The 21,571-nt window shown below is 31.2% G+C and overlaps 2 protein-coding genes and 1 pseudogene across 2 annotated transcripts; 1 reads left to right on the top strand and 2 right to left on the bottom strand.

Moving 5' to 3' along the window:
* Nucleotides 1-538: 538 nt before the first annotated feature.
* LOC145973102 (uncharacterized) lies at nucleotides 539-4,529 on the bottom strand. The gene is made up of 8 exons (XM_083102292.1): nucleotides 4,186-4,529; nucleotides 3,607-3,858; nucleotides 3,418-3,525; nucleotides 3,130-3,198; nucleotides 2,338-2,439; nucleotides 1,905-2,131; nucleotides 1,043-1,202; nucleotides 539-756 (listed from the first exon to the last, which is right to left on the bottom strand). The coding sequence occupies exons 1-8, from the start codon at nucleotides 4,388-4,390 to the stop codon at nucleotides 596-598; spliced, it is 1,284 nt and encodes a 427-aa protein (XP_082958418.1). The 5' UTR covers nucleotides 4,391-4,529; the 3' UTR covers nucleotides 539-595.
* A 752-nt stretch (nucleotides 4,530-5,281) lies between these two features.
* Nucleotides 5,282-9,423, bottom strand: LOC145973103 (uncharacterized). The gene is made up of 4 exons (XM_083102293.1): nucleotides 9,342-9,423; nucleotides 8,572-8,719; nucleotides 8,258-8,420; nucleotides 5,282-6,579 (listed from the first exon to the last, which is right to left on the bottom strand). The coding sequence occupies exon 4, from the start codon at nucleotides 6,570-6,572 to the stop codon at nucleotides 5,376-5,378; it is 1,197 nt and encodes a 398-aa protein (XP_082958419.1). The 5' UTR covers nucleotides 6,573-6,579; nucleotides 8,258-8,420; nucleotides 8,572-8,719; nucleotides 9,342-9,423; the 3' UTR covers nucleotides 5,282-5,375.
* Nucleotides 9,424-14,350: 4,927 nt separating this feature from the next.
* On the top strand, nucleotides 14,351-15,206 carry LOC145973064 (uncharacterized; annotated as a pseudogene).
* Nucleotides 15,207-21,571: the final 6,365 nt, after the last annotated feature.

The following is a 21,571-nucleotide window of genomic DNA, read 5'->3' as shown; positions in this document are numbered from 1 at the left end:
AAAATATCTCTTGGTATATTATCAGTATATTTGTAGAATATTATAAGTATATTCCTAATAAATTATATATGGATATATAAAGGATATATAGAGGATATAGTTGGAATATATAGGTGTAAAATAGATTCTTCATGTAAAAAATAAATAAAAATGTGAAATTGTTTGTTTTATAAATAAAGCTTTAGATAAAAAATGTTATTTCACACTTTTTATTTATTTTTTATGAAGTATCTACTTTTTGACAGAAAAAATTTCTCATTTTTATATTGCACATATATTTAATATGCTAAATTTGTTATATTTTATAATATTTATTTAATATATTGTTATATATATTATTTTTATATATATTTTATATATATATTATTTTATATATATTTTATATATATATATATATATATTATTTATATATTAATATATTATTATATATATTCTCTGCATATTTATAGTAACAAAAAAAACATGCGATAAATTACATATTGTACGTAGAGCACGTATCGTACATGAGCAAACGAAGTTATATTAACAAGAAAAAATAAACTTAAGAACTTAGAAACTTTACTTTGAAATCAAAATATTACTTCAAACTTAATACTTAAGTAATAATAATAGGAACTTCCAATATATCACATGTAACAGTATTTCGAATATCACTTTTTTCTTTTGTAGCACGTTCTTTTGCATGTGCTAACCATATTTTTATGGGTGTTGATATTTCGTCATCTGTTGCATCTGCATGAGAGTTTCTTATCACACCTGTGAAACATATTAATTTTTATACATTAGTAATTTGTAAATATCATTTTCAAAATTTGTTTAAATTTGAATCGATTACAAATGTAAGAATAAGTTTGTTTTGATATCAATATATCAGTATAAATAAAATTACTTAAAATATCAATATTTCTGTAAAAAAATATTTCTTTACTTAATTCAATAAGTAAATTGCTATAGATATGTTTATAAATTTTTATTTTTATTTGTATACCAAATTATGCCATTAAATAATTCAAAATTGCAATTCTGAATTTATTGTACTTACACATAATTACTTTACATAATTGTAAGTTTGAGAAGATATTTTTCTTCTTTGCTCCGTACCAGCTATATTTCATTGCCAATTGGTTTGTAAAAATCTGCCTCATAAGTCGAATGCACGAAGTTTTCGTATCTTGGCACATAATTCGGGCCAATTGTTTAATCTGAAATATAATTACATTATTATCAGTTGGATGTTTTACCTGTCATTTATTGATTGATCTTTTACTTTAAAAAGCTTTTTAATGATGCTATAATGAAGACATACTTTGATGAAAAATCGAATCTTGAGAAATGCAATAGAAAATTATTAGGAAGAAAAACTTTATATATACAAATAAGCTTTTAGATAAGAAAAGATTAATATGTTAGTCTTAAAATAATATGCGATTTTAGAATATTTGTAATAAAATTATCTTGCACTAATATTTATCGATTTATATTATATATTACTTTTTTAACGTTGCAAACGTTTACATTATATTATCTCATTATTTTAATATTGAATTGTTTTAATGTTGAATTTATTTTAACTTATTGAATTTATTGAATTACAATTATTTTCATTTATTTTATTTTACTTAGAACATCAAAGCATAGACTTAAAGAAATAGACTGCGCATTCCTATACAAAAGACTGTCTTAAACATTAGAAAGAAAGAGCGATAGCGGTCAGATTTCTTTCTCTCTCGCACAATTGAAGGAGAGAAAGAGATCCGACCGCTATCGCTCTCTTTGTAATGTTTAAGACAGTCTTTTGTATAGGGATGCGCAGTCTATGTCTTTAAGTCCATACATCAAAGCTATATAATTGAAATTATTCTATATTTAAAATTAATTTATATAAAAACAGAAGTATAACTTACCATATGTTTTCTATAAGTTGAATTGTTGTTTAACTTTGTTTCGATTATTTCGAGTTCATTTTCATTTTTTATTGGTAGATTTTGGAAAATGTCTTCTTTTTCTTCTGAATCCACGGTACTAACTAATAGTTTCTGTGATATTGACTTTTGATGTCCTTGGATTATATTCATTTTTATCTCTAAACTTATCAATTTTCTGATAACAAATCGGCGAAAATTTTCAGTTACTGTAAATTAATAAAAATATGGTTCTGCTTATAAAAATATATGCTTATAAAATGTTAATTTTACACAATTATAAAATTCACGATAATTAACGAAGAAAATGTGACTATACTAAACAATATTACACAAAAATGAATATTACAGATCAAAAGTATATTATAAAGTATATTATACATTCAAATAAAAAAAATATAAGTTAATAATATACCTAAATCATCATCAATGTTTAAATCGGTAATTTGTTGCTCGCTTCTGGTTGACCAGTTTTCTAATGGTTGAAATGCTCCTGATTGTGATTCTGATTGTAATTCTGAAAAATAAAAGAATTTATTCTACTAATATTAAGAAAAGAAAGAAATTTTACAACATCAAGATAATTAATAAGTGTAATTCATATTGAATAAATTTTTGAATCTATCAGAAATTTCTAAACAAAAACTATACACCAATCAGCATTATTATAAAAAGCTGATTTGTATTGAATATAACTATTATTTCTTTATATTTATTCTGTAAATGTAAGAACTAAACCGATAAGATATTTTTTGTCGATGATTTTCACAAAAGTAAAAATAATGAAATTGGTCATCAAATTCTTATGCATTCTAAAAAAAAGTTTATATTTTGCTTAGTTTATAAAAAAGGATTAGGAAAAGTGTTACATAAAAGATATATTTAATATGATCATTGTAAAAAGATTTTAATGAGTTTTATCACTATTCAAGTCGTTATATATCATCTTCGAAACGAAATGAAAAAACAAATGAGACTATTTGTTTTCGTTAAAATGAGTTGAAGAGTCCTCCGATCGTGCGCTATTACATAGGATATATTACGATTTTAGAAATTGTAATACAATTGTATCAATTTATGTAGATTTATTTTCTGCTGCGGGGTGCAACAACATTTATCCTCGAGTACTACAGGTAGTACACGTTTTATTTGTTTTATATGTTATATTATTCTAATCATAGTGAAAAATATTAATGTATTTATAAACCTTGTACATTATTCTTCAAAGTATGCACATCTAATGTTGATTTACCAAAACTCATACATTGCTGTAATTCTGAAAAAAAAAATTTAATAATTTGACATCAGCTTATCTATTTTCATTATTTTATTTATTCATTATTATTTTATATATTCACTATCATTATTATTGGATTATTTTTTGATAATAATTTCCAATTTTTGTTAATTTATTTTTATTCCTTCTCTCTTTACTCTTTCCACTTTCATTATAATTTTACATTTCTGTATTTTCTTTAAAAAGGATTATACTTACGAAAATCTTTGTTTGTCATTTTCTTAGAGTACTGCTCGGTATCTTCCATTTCAAACATATTTTTATTTATTTCAACTTGTTTCTTTACACAAGAGACATTCGCATTTTCTATAAATTAATTTTTTAGTTTATTATATACTAAACTACTCATTTTTAATATCTATTATTGCTATATCATTATATTTTTACCTTTTCGCATAACTTTTCTTATTTCGCTATGAGTAGTTATTTGTTTCTCCGGAATTTTTGGAATATTTTTGAGTAATTCATCCATTTCAGATAATTCATCCAATTCATCACTACTATTCGATGAGTCACTCTTTGCTTTAGCAGCTCTGATTTTTCGTGTCTCTTTTAAATATTTTTCTGTTTCAGTGCAAGAATTTATATCTGATAAATCTTCGGCATCCTTTAATTTTTTCCTTGCCTTTTCATAGGAAGCTAAAAAAGAAAAACAATATTATATTATTCTAATCAATCTATTAACGTTTCCGACTAGACTCGATAAACTGTTAGTAAACTCGATAAATTGAAAATTATATCTCTTCGTATACATCTTGAATCTTTATAAGTTTCTTTAGACCATTGAAAATAACTCTGTTTATTAATATATAATATTTTAATGTAAAAAGTGTTATAATATAATATATAATAATATATAGCAACATTAAAAAAAATATTTATTTATACTTGAAATTACTATCACTTCTATTTATAAAAAGTGGAGAAAATAAGTTAAAACAAATAAATAAATAAAATATTACTTACAAAATGTCCCGAATATTCTTTTGATTGGGTGTTCCAACCATGTAGATTCCGGTAATTCCATTAGTTTAACTGCTTTTTCATATCTTTTATTATTTGTATAATGTGGCCAAAAAGCATATTTAAAATCTGCACTTAACCAAATATTTGGAATAACTTGGAGCCCATCTTCAAATTCAACGACTGAATACAATTTTTTTTCAGCCATCCTGATATCATATCAATAAACATATTATATTTCAATATGTAATAGTGGAAAAACTGCAAATGTATTATTTCCACAAGGTAATTTTACGTATTTCGTTATCACAGTTTCTAATGGCCACGATTTTAAATGTGACAATAAGTGTACACAATATATTCCAAGCAAAGAAGATGGACAAGGAACGTCAAATAGATCCTTTTTTTCCAAAAATTCATATCCTATAATCATAGGAATGTTTCGTTTTTTACAGTGCGCCACATTTTCGATACATACAATAGTACCATCGCTTAAGCCACAACAATTATTTGCTAATGTTCCAGCTTTGAATGTGATTCCATTATATTTAATAACTTTGTATTGCGGATTATTGCAATCAAATGTGAGTGGACCATCATAATGTAATGCTACTAAATCTGGATGTGTTAAAATAGAACTTGACGAAATATTTTGTAATAGTGATGTATCTAAGTTTATTTCTTTCTCTGTGCATCTCCGTACTACTTGTTGTAATGGCTTTTCGGATTTTCTAAGTAATTTCTTTAATGTTTGCATATAATTTTCAAATTTAAATGCGCTGAAATCGTCAAGTGGTCCAAATCTTCTAACATCGTCTACAAGATGAAGAAGACTATGCACATTGTGCGACACATTATGAATTCCATACAGTTTTATAAATGTCTTTATAAAAAAGAAAACTAATTCTTGCGCATAGGATAAATATTCATGTAAGTTTTTAGAAGACATAAATCTTATTATCACGTGAAATATCATAAAATGTGTATATACATTTATTTTTAAAATAGATTTGAAAGCCACTGGTCCTGTATATAGAAGTATTAATCTGTATTCTGTGGCTTTCCATAACCTTATACAATCCATCCCTCGTGGTTTTCTAACAAATTCTGAAGGTATCGATGGTTTTAATTGTGTTAAACGTGTAGAAATTTCTTTTACTGCTCTATGTTGCATACGAAAATGTAGATCTCCATCAAGCCAAATATATTAATTTGCGCATAATTCCCAAGCATATTAAATGCATGTAATCTAAAGGAACATTTGTGACAGGTTTAAAATGAGGTATTTTTAACAAGCTAGATGTTATATTTGGGTTATGATAATTATCATCAACCTTCTCTATAAAATCCTCATCTGTTCTAAGTGGCGCATCCATTTGTGGAAAACATATCCGATTTTTTATGTATTCTCCTTCAGTAATGCATTTAGTGCAACTGGAATACCCTGAATGCCCTTTTATACATAAAGCAAATGCTTTGGCTGGTGTATCACATATTAGTGCTTCAATTCTACATTGTATATTACAATTATCGATGCAAATGCCATTCTCACATATTTCTATTGCTTCATTAATAAAATCTTGTAAAAAATCATTTGCGTTGGCTGGTTTTTCATTTCCATAATAAATTCCGATGATAAACACATTGTTATAGGGAAGAATTGAGCCTAATATAGGCCAAAATTGTTGCTGTGACGATTTCGATAATGGTAATCCATCAATGTTTATAGTTATTTTGATACAATCAAAATTATCTTTTTGTAATGTTAATCTTTTTGTAATGATATCTGATATGATATTAAATAATCCAAAATGATAATATATTCCTGGTACTACTACACGTATCGTTTGTGTTCTTGGTGTTTTTAAAAATGATCGTGGATCTGTTAACAATGTTGAAAAACAAGAATGTTGTTTTAATTTCAAAAGTAGTGCTTTTAGAGCATTATGTTTAATTTGATACTTCGTAGCCCAGACAACAAGATCTTTTTTAAAATTGCTGTTTGCCAAATGTGCATTTTCAGATGTCACATGAACTATTGATTCTTCACAAGGAATTCTTGTAATGCATTGTGAGGAATGTAAATTGTGTTCATTTATATATGCATCTGTATTGAAATGTTCATAATTTATTAACATATCGTTATTCTTGTTCTTTGTAGAAACATTATCTTTTTCGATTACTTGTGCATCGTTTTCAATATTTGTTATATCAGAATTAATTTTTAAAATGTTTTCCACATTGTTTGTGCGCTTATCATTAATATTTGTATGTGATAGAGCAGTATTTAACACAGATTTAGAGATAAATTCTGATTCTTGTTTAATCAATCTATTTAATTGTCGTTTTGACATATGTAAGATGTCTTTCCTTGAACGCTTTCGATTCATTTTAACTCTGTTTAAGTATATTATTATAATCGTTATTATCTCACAATTATCATAGACATTATATGTATATTACGTAAAATGCAGTATTTAAAATGTTATGGCAATGATGAAATGATTATGAATAAAATGAAATTTAAAATATATATAACATATATATTTATAATAATATCAAAATTCATATTAATAAAATTAGAAACGGAAATATTAAACAAATGCAAGTATATTTTATGTAAGTATTGAACGTGAGAAATTAAAAATCAGAGTATTCCTTCTGGAATTATATTCTTATAATGAAAATATTTTTATCGATTACAAAATGTTACAACTTTAATAAATTTTAATTAATATTATTATTGTCAAATTTTTCAATACTATCACTAGAATTCTTTTATGTGAGAAATTCATGTACATTCATGAAATTCATGAAATTCATGTACATTTTTAAAAATGTATGACATTACAACAAAATTCTCTGGTTTATATACTCTGATTTTTCGTTCTTTAAAAAATATTTAAATAAATAGAATAAAAAAATGCAGAATAAAATAAATAGAATAAATAGAATAATTAAAAATAAAATGAATACGTTGCAATTACGTACAAGGTGTTTCAAGTTTTTCTTTATAAACTTTAGTAGCAAGTTCTATGAACAGAAATTTAAAAAAAAGTTACATAAACATAGGTCTCCAGAATAATTTATTAAAAAGTTATTACAGAAATACGAAATGTGTAAGAAACAATTTTATTTAAATTTGCATTTCAAAGTATTACCCGCTCATGTCAATATAAGTTATACATCAATATTGAATTTATCACTCTAGAACTTTCGTGAATTTATTTACTCTACAAATTTTGCTTTATCTTTATCTTTGCAGCTGCATACAAACTTTTAACTTTTTGGGACAATGTTCTACATGATACACTCGTTGCTATTATAGTTGCTCATATTCATTATCATGATCACCTATCATTTTAAATAATAAACACGAAAAGAAAGATAAGATAATCTTATTTATAATAAAATTACTATTTTTTCAATACAAAATTCTAACTTTTGCAATAACTTCCTAATAAAGTATTTTAAGACCCATGATTGTATAACATTCTTTTTATTTCTGCTTATAGAATATGCTACTAAAATTTGTACAGACAAACTTGGGATACCTTGTATATATGTATACAACGTGTCCGGTAATTCTCGTATCTCCTATCGTATGCAGATAGAGGGAATTAACTTCTGAATGAGAAGAAACGCATTTAAACGCGCATAGTCTGGCGCTAGCTTAACAATCGTTTAAACATAACTGCACAGGATAAATGATACGGAAATTACCAACACTATTTAAAAGATGTTAAATATTATAATATAAAATAATAAATTTTGTAGAATACTATTACATATTAAAATATTAACTTTGAAAAATTAATATTAAAGTTAGAAGATAACTTAACCTTTTATAACTGAAATTCTTTTCTGTGTCTAAGAAAGAATTATATAATAACAAACAAATATTAATCTTTGGATATAAGACTAATAATTAGTTTACGATTTTTAAATTACTCATAAAAGAACAATTTGTAACTTGGAATAAGATTTTATGTTTCAAGAAAATAATGTTTCCCATATATTTATCATTTTATATCATAAATCGTTCAACATAATGCAATAATGTATATTGACTTACGTGTCCACAATGCACCTTTAGTAGAATTGTTGATATAGTTTCTGCTCAAATATTTGTGGTAGTAACGTCTACACATATATAGTAAGTATCAAAATATATTTGAATATTTGAGTATCAAAATGCAGGAACTCCGCAAAAAGTAGTCTGACAACTTTGAAGAATGCTGCAACATAAAACATTTAAATTATATTATCGATACTTACAAACAATTGTGGTTCATGATTTTAAATGTTATTACATAAATAAATACTATGTAATATCTCTTGATTCAAACTATTATATACATATATAACTTATACATGTCCACAATGCACCTTTAGTAGAATTGTCGATATAATTTCTGCTCAAATATTTGTGGTAGTAACGTCTATATATCCAAGTATCTAAATATGTTTGAATAAACTATTTGAGTATCAAAATGCAAAAACTTTGCAAAAAGTAGTCTGAGAACTTTGAAGAACGCTGCAACATAAAATATTTAAATTATATTATCCATACTTGCAAACAATTGTGGTTTATGATTTTAAATGATATTATATAAACAAACACTATCACTGTATTTCCTAACTATTTTTATCAATTATTAAAGAGTGCTTGATTATTAATCAAATAATAAGTAAATCTTTCTATCGCATATTTTTAAATGTTAGAGCTTGAAACTTAGGATTGTTTAAAGCAAAGATTAAATCTTAAATCAGCTATTATAGATCGGGACTTATACGTAAATCAATTACACAAATATTATACTGCACATCATACTGCAGTAACTGATATTCACGTATGAAGTTAAATTGTATACTTTTCTTAATACATTTTAGAGGTTCGATTTATAAAAATTAGTAAAAAATATACAAAAACTAAGCCATTTGTTTCAAAATGTAATGGAATATAGAATTAGGCATAAAGAATTTATGATGCAACGTGATCGTTCTTAGAACACATAACCTAATTACTTTTAACAATGATTTGACAAGATATTAAATGAATATTGGTAAAAAAATATAAGTACAAATCTTAATTTGATTATCATTTGTATATATGTTGTACATATGAGCTGATTATTTAAAGAAGATAAGAAGATTACCTTTGATATAAATATTAACCGTCGTTCCTACTGTGTATGTCCTCATGAATCAAACCGGAAAAGAACTATCTCCGCATTCTCCGTAATACCATTGTCTATTTCCGTAAGGGCTCCTGCACACAGGACGCGGCAACACTTGCCGCGCGGCAGAAGCCGACGCGATAGCCAATCAGCAGATACGTAACATCTACCGCGCGTCAAAGTTGAACTCAATCCAACTTTTGTATTGGCTTATCGCGTCGGCTTCCGCCGCGCGGCAAGTGTTGCCGCGTTCTGTGTGCAGGAGCCCTAAGAAGTTTGCTAATTGATATCAAACAAATTGATATATATTTGTATTCTGTGTTTGCTGGGAATGCTTCATACATTCCAAAAATATCCGATAAAAAATGTAATATTGCTGATAATTTTAGTATATTCTGAGAATATTCGATAAATATACCAAATATTACTGATGAGTTTCGTATATTCTAAGAATATCAGAAAAGTAATATACTACAAAATACGTTATAGAGATATTATCTGTATATCTTATATATCTGTAGTATATTCAGTAGCAATTCAGTATATACGAATAATATCATGTGCTGTGTGGGTATGGAAAATGAGGGATTTCTTTTTATAAGTATACTTTAAAATGTAAATATATATCTCATACGATATCTACATATATCTCTAAATATTATTATAAGATATATATTTATATAACTTTATAAAATGCATAGATTGTTTTACCTATCTGCAGGTTGCGACCGCGTCCACGAGGTCTTCCGCGACTACGTAGAGGTAGGTTGCTCGTTCTTACAGTATCTTCATTGTCTAATGGTTCTGGCTCTGACTCGGCGATAGTCGGTGCTATCAATTGAATAGAAAAAAAATATGAAAAATGAGGGATTTCCTTTTATAAGTATACTTTAAAATGTAAATATATATCTCATACGATATCTACATATATCTCTAAATATAATATATCTTTTGTTCTTACGGAAAGGTTGTAAGTTGATTGGCTATCGCATCGTTTCTTGCCGCGCATCATCAACGCGTCCTGTGTGAAGGAGCCTTAATAGGTAGGCTTTGGTGCGACACGTGCGAGAAGCATAGGCGAAGAGAGATATATATTTTGTCTCAACTGTAGCAGTATAGTAACTATGTGCTTTGATTTCCTTTATTTCTTTAAAAGTTTTTTAAATGCGACATTTACTTAAATTTTGTTGTCTAATTAAAGAAATATATGTACAGTGACGATAAAACCTACAAGTAATGAAAAGTATGAAAATGAGTTCATAATACAAATTCTGATAACATCAGAAATGGTTAATACATAATTGTTTTATCATCATTGTACGTATATTTCTTTAATTAGACAACGAAATTTAACTAAATGTTGCATCAGGAATATTTACAAAGAAATAAAATAAAACAAAGTATCAGAGCATGTAGTTACTGTATTGCTACTTGAGACTTGAGACAAAACATATATCTCTCTTCGTCGATGCTCCTTACACGCACCGCCTCTCTATTACGATATACTCATGTTCCTGAAGGAGGAATCCTTCTCTCACTCTCACTTTCTTTCTCTTTGTTTCTCACGATTAGCGAATAGATTGTCGCGCCGTGAACAGAAGATTCGAAATAATAGCCAATAAATATGTGACCATATCCCAACTTTCGTTATGCGTTCTAGGTAAATATTATACCAAGACCTTGCAATTTCACACTCAGTACTCAGTACTTCCGATTTCCGATCGTCGTTCGCGAACGTTCGTAGTTCGTAAGAATATAACAGAGGTCTTATTGTAAGAGTTATAATTCTTCTTTCGATGATAAATAGTTTTGTTTTATTTAACGGTACAAAATATTTGTCGACTCTATTAATATAAGTATAGTTTCTCGTCTTAGTTTATCTCATAATATATGTACAGTACATGTACGTAAAATACACGTTCTATTATGGAGAAAGTTATGGGTAAACGTAATGGTACTGTTATATCTGTATACGAAGGACATGTTTATCATATCGATAAACGATGTAATGCTATATATCGGTGTGCATCGCGGCGAAGTCTGAATTGCTACGCAGTATTGATAAAAAATCGGGATGAGACATACACTTTGAAAACATCGCACAATCATCCAGCAAACGAGACAATGTTGCAAGAGATTGAAATGAAGAAGGAAATGCTGCGAATATCTCAAGAAACAATAATGAAACCGAAGGATATATTTGATATGATGTGCCGACGGTAAATATCTCTCACTCTCACTCTCACTCACACACACACACACTCTCTCTCACTCTCTCTCTCTCTCTCTCTCTCTCTCTCAATATGTTAAAATATGTTTGATTTATAAATAAATGTGTGCATATAAAATAAAATGTCTGTATATAAAAATAGTTAACGATAAGATTTATATAAAAAATAATTTCGATTTCTTGTTTATGTTATGAAATTTCAATACTATATTATTCAATTACAATACTAAACAAAAAATGACGATTCTACAATTAGAAAATCTTGATAAAGACGAAGGAAACGGTGTTAGAGTGAGTCTCGATAAACAAAAATCATTTTGAGAAAATATAACATATTTAATGCTTTCTATATTTTTGTTTGATAAGGATTTTTTATAACAATTTAATTTTAATTATTCACTATATGTATTATACATACTATATGTATAATATGATTTGCATTCCGAAATTACTATCGGTGCGTTGTCTTTGTTTAACATTCGGTAAATAATAAAGATGACAATATGCTGGCAGTTTCAAATTTCACAAGCCATGTTTTTTATTCAATGGACAAAGAATATTATTTTGCTAATTGATATAATAATGTGTGATTATGCATAATTTAAATGCGAAAGTGTTATAAGTTTTGTGTTACTTTAAAAATGGTTGGTGTTTTTTATGCATTTGAGGCAACCGGATATATATACGGAAATATATATTTAAGCAAATTCTAATCGAAGAAACACGTTTTACCGATCAGCTTTTTTTGTTACGTTTCTGTTTGTATTTTTGAGATATTACGCATCATTTCGGAATCGACTTCTTATTACTATATGACGAAACAATAACGGTTTTTTCTAATCGCGACATGAAATCTCCTGTTAAATCATGTTCGAATCGAAATAGATCTTCCGTTTGCACGTGAAGTATCGGAATTATTATTTGAAATTATTTAATTATTTCATTCGATCGAATCGAATATTATTCAATAATGTTCGTAATAAGATATTTAATAAAAAACATTCACGAGAATCAGAAAGTTCTTTTTAATATTTATACGTTATTTATAAATTATTTCAATATTTATTTTTTATAGGATATTTTGTAATACTCGGGACGTATTTCAAGAACAGATGAACTTTTTAATTATTTTTTGGTCCTATATTTGCATGCCTGAAATGAGTTATGAAATATCGTGTCAAGATAATATATATAACTTTCTAACAATAATCATTTTATTTTTTTTTCAACAATGCACGTGCAATCGCCTTCGGTATATATATATATATATATATATACATATATATATATATGTATATATATATATATATACATATATATATATATATATATATATATATATATATATACTTAATACTTATACTTAAACTTATTTTTACATTAGCATAATGTAACATTAAGTATATATATACTTAATGTTACATTATGCTAATGTAAAAATATAAAAGGCATTTCTTTTGAAAAATTAAAAAAATTTTGAAATGTTAAAGCTGAGGAATTATAATAATATTTTGTTAATCAAAATTAAAAAATCTTTATCTTTTTTATTCTAATTAATCAATTAAATCAATAAATACGAGGCATATTCATAAAGTAAGGGCCGTTTGGTCATTAAAAAAAATAAACTTGTGAGAAAAGGTTTTTATTGACAGTTTTAGTTTACTACATATCTACTTCACTTTTCCACATAATCGCCATTCAGTTCTAAGCACTTTTCGTAACGCTGCACCAGTTTCTTTAACCCCTCTGCATAGAAGTTCGCCGCCTGGGAATTGAACTGCGAAACGCTCACCAAACTGAGACGTGCGATCCAAAATCGACGACGCGAGAAACTGTCGTCCGGCGTAATCCTCCTTCACGACAACGCGCGTCCTCACACCGCTGCCGTAACCAAGAAGAAGATTCAAGATTTTCGTTGGGAACTTTTTGACCACCCTCCATATAGTCCCGACCTTGCACCTAGCGACTACTTCCTCTTCTTGCATTTGAAACGGTGGCTTGGTGGACAACGGTTTGAAAACGACGAGGAACTCAAGACTGCCGTTGTCAACTGGTTCAATTCCCAGGCGACGAACTTCTATGCAGAGGAGTTAAGGAAACTGGTGCAGCGTTACGAAAAGTGCTTAAAACTGAATGGCGATTATGTGGAAAAGTGAAGTAGATATGTAGTAAACTAAAACTGTCAATAAAAACCTTTTCTCACGAGTTTATTTTTTTTAATGACCAAACGGCCCTTACTTTATGAATATGCCTCGTATAAAATAAATATCAGGCAATTTTATTATTCGTAATATCAAATTAAATATCAAATCTTTCAACTTAGATAATTTTATTTATATTGCTTTTTTGCAGGAATCCAGAAGCTGCGAAAAAGATATCTTATCGTACCATGAGAAGTTTTCTCTATAGAGAACAAATACGTCACAGACCAGAAACACCACAGACCATTGTTGAACTTGAGGTAGCATTAATGAATTATTCGCCGATCGAACGATTTTATAAAAGTACCATATTATCCGATAATGGCTATAGAGCAGTTCTATTTACAACTGATATCCTGTTAAACGCTCTAGCAGCAGCTACAGAAATATTCATGGATGGTACATTTTCAGTGAGTAAAATATTATATACAAATTTAATAACTTTTGATCTGTTTGTGTCTAGTGATGTTTTTATGTTATAGATTTTTTGATATAGATTTTTGCTCTTTATTTATTAGGGTATACCTATCCTCTTTGCATTGTGTGAGAAGCGCACGATGGATGTATATTATGCGATTTGGCAAAGATTAAAGGAACTCCATCCGAATGCATTAGAAGGAGTGCACTCAGTAATGAGTGATTATGAGCGCGCGGCAATGACAGTTGCAAGGGAAATTTTTCCAGAAGCACGTATAACTGGTTGTTGGTTTCACTTTAATCAGGTATATATATATATATGTATATAATATCTGAAATGACAAAAACATCTAATAATTTTGTGATTTTTATAAAGCTTCTTTTTACATCTGCTCGTTAAATATGATTCAATGTTACATTCAATATTATGTTACGCAGGCTGTATTAAGACGTTGGAAAGCCTTAGGTTTAACGGCAGCCCCTAGGAAGGTTCTTGGGCCTACCATGGCCTTGCCATTGGCACCGGTCAATGCATTTGAGGAAGGATTACAAATCATTCAAAAAGAGGCTGATCTGATATCGACAAACTATCCCGCCGTGTTACAATTCAATTGTTTATTTAAGGCGCATTTGGCTCCCTTTAAAAGAAAAAATTTCCGTTTATGGCACGCCTATACGAACGAACAATTTTGTGGAGTTTCCATCACGTACTTTTTCATAGATTTGGTGGAGCTCATCCTAATATTTGGCAATTTCTTCGTACGTATTGTTTATTACATTGCAACAAATTGTAATCTGTACATTGTATAAATGTATTTCTACAACACAATCTTTTTATGTTTTATAGACAATTTAAATGAAATACTTCTCGATCAAGAGATAAATATTGAGAGATTAACGGAGGGATGTAGCGTAAAGAGAGTACGAGTCCGACATAATATAATACGCGACAAGCGCATTGCTGAAGCACAAGCCTCTTTAAGTTCAGGAAGGTAATTAAATATCTGCTTTAAAGGCAATTTTACTTAAAAATAGAAATAGAATATGAAGAATATACATATTTAAAAATTATATTACATTTTTTAAATACATATTACGTTAAATTATGGTAACTTCTTATTTGCGTATATTTTCTATTGTTACAGGCTTTCCTTGAGAGAATTTCTGCAAACACTCAATAAAACATCGGACATGCCCGAGGAAAATTTTGGTTTGTATTTAAATTTATGCTACATAATATGTTATAGTCCGAAAGACTATAACTTTATTTTACTTTACCATTAATAAATTTTATACGATTAAAATGCGATAGAATGTTCGCGAACCGCGTAAAACCGCTACCTCAGCGAACCACGCGCGAGTTCGCCGGAAACGTAAAAATGCCAACGAAAGGATTCGACTTTGAACCTCCTTCGTTTGCACTTGGACTTGACGGCCACGAAAATCTTCCATGACCATATATGATCATGTCGCTAGGCGATCCCCTCCAAAATACCCCTAAAAATGAGGTGTTAAAAACCGTCCACCGCGGGTCCGCGGCGGACAGTCGTTAATAGAAAATTAATCAAAGAAGAGTACGAATCCGGAGCTAACCGCTAATTTACGAAATCTAATTGAATTGCTAACGAGGCGACATAACGATAGTAAGGAAGAAGGCTTAATTGAAATCGAGCAAATTACTATAAGTGACTATATTTGTGAAAATCATAATAAAAAATTAATAAAAAGTGTAAAACTAAGTGACGGTCCGAGGCATTTTTTGCAATCTCCCGGCTACTCCACATCCCGTGCCGCTCCTGGCACAACATTTTTGGTGGCAGCGGTGGGATTGCCGAGAATGAGAACCGCCGAAGAAAAATTCTCCTGGACCTTTAACATCTGCAACAAAGAGAAAAAATAAAATTAATAAAGCGGACGGAGCAACTGCTATATTAAAGCAGACGGACTCAAGCAGACCGCAGCACATATAACGCATATAGCCAACAAGTGATAAATGACCACGGTCAAGCATCTGTATCTGAAAAGGAGCACCAGCGCCCAAGGACCAACGTCGATCTACGACCTTCGCCAAGGCAACGCATCGCCGACGGACAACGCATCGCCGACAGACAGCGCATCACCGACGGACAACGACCCGTATCTACTAGCAGCGTCAGCAGTCAAGCGAACCGATAAGCGACTATGCGATTCACCGTACTACTACTGTAAGTCGAAATTCAATTTAAATGTCGGAACCGTTAAACCGAGTTCGATTTAATAGCCCGCGATTTTTGAGCGTGCCAGCACGATTGGTAAATAGATTAGGTCTTGTAACACCGCTCCAAGTTGCGGAAGAAGCTACTCGCGATATACGAAATAGCGTGCGAAGAAATTTAGAGAACGAATATTCGAGTTCCGAATCTTCCGAAGCGCGCGAACAAGACGATAACGATAATTTGGAACAGGACCGACAAAGCGTTAGTCGAGTTACTGTCAGGAGAAATTATTCACCGATATCCGTCGATATTAGTCTCTTTGAGCCAAATCCCGCGATAAATATGGATAACGAAGCCGTCGATAGAGAAATCGAACGCTTGCGAGAGCAACAGGCCGGACAAAATGCAGCCGCGAATTATGAAGACGCCGGTCGTCCGGTCGAAAGCACTAGTAACATATTATTAGCCGAACTCGTACATAGTTTTCGCGAAATGCAAGAGGAAATGCGAGATTTACGCGAACAAGTGCGAAACGTACATATTAACCAAGGAAACTTTAACGAGCCACGAGCAAATATAAACGATGTCCCACACGACGTGACGTACGGACGTACCGAACGCGAAATTAGAAACAGACGTAGCGCAGCCTCGCACTATCTACCATTAAAAGAAGCGCGATCAATGATTCCCGAATTTGACGGATCATCGCGACAAAAACTACAAGAATTTTTAAACGCATGTACATACGCGGTACAAAATATTAATCCCGCGGACGAAGAATCGCTGATGCAAGCCATTCTATATACTAAATTAAAAGAAAAAGCCATGCAAAACTTCGAGACGCGAAATATACAAACGTTCGAAGATTTAAAACAACAACTTGAAACGTGCTATCAAGCGAAACAAAGCACGACACATTTGCAAATAGAGTTCAATTCGCTAAAACAAAAATCAAGCGAAACCGCACATGCATTCGGGCAACGTGTCGATACACTAGCTATGAAGTTATATGAGTCTATGGTGGAAGGAGAAGAACGACCTCCTTCATTCAAACAAGCTATACAAGAAACCATTAAAAAACAAGCTCTAATAAACTTCCAAATAGGATTATGCGATGAATTAAAAATTCTCGTGCGATCACAACAATATACTTCGCTCCAAGAAGCGATAAACGGCGCGAGCGCGGAAGAGAAGCTTATCGGACCGTCTGTCACACGAGCACCCGGCTTCTCTAATAAAAATAAATTCGACGCTAAACACACGCGACCAACTCAAGATACAAACATACAATGTTATAAATGCGGAAAATCTGGACACTACGGACGCGATTGCCGTAGCAGTAATAAAAATGCATTACCAAAACCGGAAAAATCTACGCGAATAAATATTATAAATAAATTCTGCAAATATTGCAAAAAATCCGGACACAGCCGCGACGAGTGCTGGAATTTAAATGGACGACCAAAAAATAATATTAAAAATAGTAAACAATCTAATAAAAACAATTATAAAGATAATACGCGTGAACAAAAGACTTCGCATCGACAGCGGAAAAAGAGCGCCGACTCTGCAAGTAATAGCGAAGAGGAGCAGGAAGAAACGAAGAAACAACCGCGACCTGCCCTAGAGTATCGCGTAACGCATGTTAAAAATATGCATGCACCATCGAAGGACGAATTACTACAAGTTACACTACCAATTCGCAAAGTAAAAGGAGAAAAAATAAACATGTACGATTCCGGATCAACAATTTCCTTAATAAAATTAAAACATTTAAAGGACGAAACATTAATATACGAGAAGAAGATAGCACTTATAGGAATAAGCGGACATAAAATATATACCTTAGGCAAAATGTACGCCACGATAAAAATCAACAAACATAAAATTGAACATGCATTTTATGTAATAAAAGACGATACCGCCATAGAACACGAGAGAGTTCTAGGACTAGACTTCCTTAAAAAACAAACAGCTAAATGTGATTATGAAACTAACGAAATAAAAATAAAAGACAGTACATTAAAACTCCATCCTTGCAACAAAATAATTTTAAATCCGCGTAGCGAAACAATAATAAAAGCTGCGACTAATCAAAATCGGATAGAGATAGTCCGAACAGAAGAAACCATACCGAGAGTATACATTGGAAGCTGTCTAGTAAAACCAAAAAATTTTTCATGTCCTGTGAGCGTAATAAATACGACCGATGAAACCATCGAGTTAGCAACTCCCATCGTCACATTAGAGGATATGGAAGACAAAATTAGCACTGCCAAAATAAATACAGTAAAATCAAGAACGAAGAATAAAACCAACACTCCGCGAGTCCAGCGCATTTGACAACTACTGCGAACTCAACACTTAAATAAGGAAGAGAGGCAGACACTCTTAAAAATCTGCGAAGAATTCAGCGATACATTCCACTTGGAAGGAGAACCACTGACTTGCACCGCGACGGTAGAGCATGAGATAAACACGCGTGCCGACACCGCGCTGGTGAACGTAAAGCCGTATCGTTTACCCGAGAAACATAAGACAGAGGTAAATAGACAAATTCAAGAAATGCTAAAGGACGAAATTATTCGAACTAGCATGAGTCAATGGAACGCACCGTTATTAGTAGTGCCGAAAAAAGCAGACGCATCTGGAAAACCGAAGCTCCGAGTAGTAATAAATTTTCGGAAGCTAAATGAATTAACGCGATTCATACAACGCGATAAGCGATTCATTTCCATTGCCTAATATAACCAATATCCTAGATCAGCTGGGAAATGCGAAATATTTCACCGCGTTAGATTTAGCATCAAGATATCACCAAATCCCAATGGCTAAGAGGGATAAAAATAAAACAGCTTTTTCAACTCCCTACGGGCATTACGAATTCAATCGAATGCCGTTCGGTTTAAAAAATGCGCCAGCAACATTTCAACGACTGATGAATTCGGTCTTAACAGGAATACAAGGACTTAGATTCCTGGTCTATCTCGACGACATCGTAATATACGGATCGAGCTTAGAAGATCATAATAAACGTCTAAAGGAAGTACTTCAAAGACTACGAAAAACTAATTTAAAATTGCAGCCGGATAAATGCGAATTTCTACGCAAAGAAGTAATTTATTTAGGGCATATTATTTCAGAAAACGGAATATCGCCAGACCCGTCAAAGTTAACTGCAATAAAAGAATTTCCAACGCCGAAAAAGGTAAAGGATATCCAATCCTTCATAGAACTTGCAGGAAATTTATTACAGGAAATTTATTGAAAACTTTTCAAAAATAGCTAAGCCGCTAACAAAATTAACGAAAAAATCGGAGAAGTTTGAATGGACAACGGAACAGCAAGCAGCATTTGAACAACTAAAGGAAAAATTAATGACTGCACCAGTGTTAAAGTACTCTGACTTCACACAAGAATTCATAGTGACCACCGATGCCTCCGACTATGCGATCGGAGCAGTGTTATCACAAGGAAAGGTAAGCAACGACCGACCGATTGCTTACGCCAGCAGAATATTAACAAAGGCGGAGCAAAATTATAATACCATTGAAAAAGAATTACTAGCAATTGTATGGGCCGTAAAACATTTTAGACCATACGTATATGGAACAAAATTTAAAATTGTGACCGATCACAAACCGCTAATATGGTTGTTTAACGTAAACGACCCCGGATCAAGACTAATCCGATGGAGATTAAAACTAGAGGAATACGACTATAAGATTATATATAAGGCCGGACGAGCAAACGCCGAACGCCGACGCATTAAGTCGCAACGCGATACCGGGACCCTCAAATGAAAATAATAACCATGAAGTCCTAATAATAGAAGAAGAAGAAGAAGACGAAGAAGAAGAACAACAAGACGAAGCAAGCAACGAACAAACAAAAACATATACAGAAGAGGAGAAAAAGCAAAAACTCTCCGAATATCATGATGCACCTATAGGAGGACATCAAGGAATAGAACGGACAATAAGAAGAATCCGACTTCAGCACAATTGGAAAGGCTTGAGAAAAGACGTCGAACGATATATTGCAAGATACGAATCTTGCCAAAAAAATAAATTATCGCGAAAAAATAAAGTACTGTTAATTATTACGGATACGCCTAATAAACCATTTGAAAAATGCGCGTTAGACATTGTCGGACCGTTAACGATTACTAATAATGGAAATAAATATTTACTAACGTTCCAAGATAACCTAACTAAATTTAGCAAGGCAATACCGATTCCGAATCAAGAAGCGAATACAATCAGTAAAGAATTTGTTATAAAAATAATACTTGAACACGGAATACCGGAAAAAATTCTAACGGACCAAGGAACTAATTTCATGAGCGAAATATTTAAAAATACTTGTAAACTATTAAAAATAAACGAAATTCAAACAACCGCGTATCATCCGGAAAGCAACGGCGCGTTAGAACGATCGCATCACACATTAGCCGAGTATCTACGACACTACATAAACGAAGATCAAACAGACTGGGACGAGTGGATACCGTTCGCGATGTTTACCTATAATACAACGCCGCACACCGCTACAGGATATACACCCTTCGAATTGGTGTACGGACATCAAGCCGAAATTCCGACAGCACTAACAAAACCGCCTAAACCGACGTACAATTATGACGATTACGCGCAGGAATTAAAAGAAAGATTAAGAGCGACAAATCAACTCGCGAAAGAATACATAAAAGAAGAAAAATATAAGGCTAAAAATCAATACGACAAAAGCACAAAGGAAACACAGTTTAAAGTAGGAGACAAAGTTTTAGTATATGACGAAACACTACGACGTGGAAGATCAAAGAAACTAGAATCACTATGGACAGGACCATATACAATTCTAGAGAAAAACTCCGATGTTAATTATACAATAAAAAGAGGAAGAAAAGCGATACGCATGCACGTGAATAAATTAGTTATTTATAGAATATTAAAAATATAAAAAGTACTTACCCAGGCGAGCAACCATGACCACGACCAATGGGGGGTACCCTCTCCCGCAGCCTGGGAAGAGGCACCACCGGCAGACGATAGCCGCCCACGCCGAGCCTTAAAAGTCGCTCAAAGCGACGACTTCCCCGCAAGGCGACAAAATCCTGGGCCTCCTGCGCTCGGAAAATGTCTAGGAAGTCCCACACCCAGTGCA

The sequence above is a fragment of the Camponotus vicinus genome, unplaced genomic scaffold (assembly GCF_025532165.1).
Source record: "Camponotus vicinus isolate PSW18456_S1 unplaced genomic scaffold, iyCamVici1.0 SCAF_6, whole genome shotgun sequence".
NCBI classification, from domain to species: Eukaryota; Metazoa; Arthropoda; class Insecta; order Hymenoptera; family Formicidae; genus Camponotus; species Camponotus vicinus.
The sequence above is the reverse complement of the archived record's forward strand: the minus strand, read 5'-3'. Positions and strand labels throughout refer to the sequence as shown.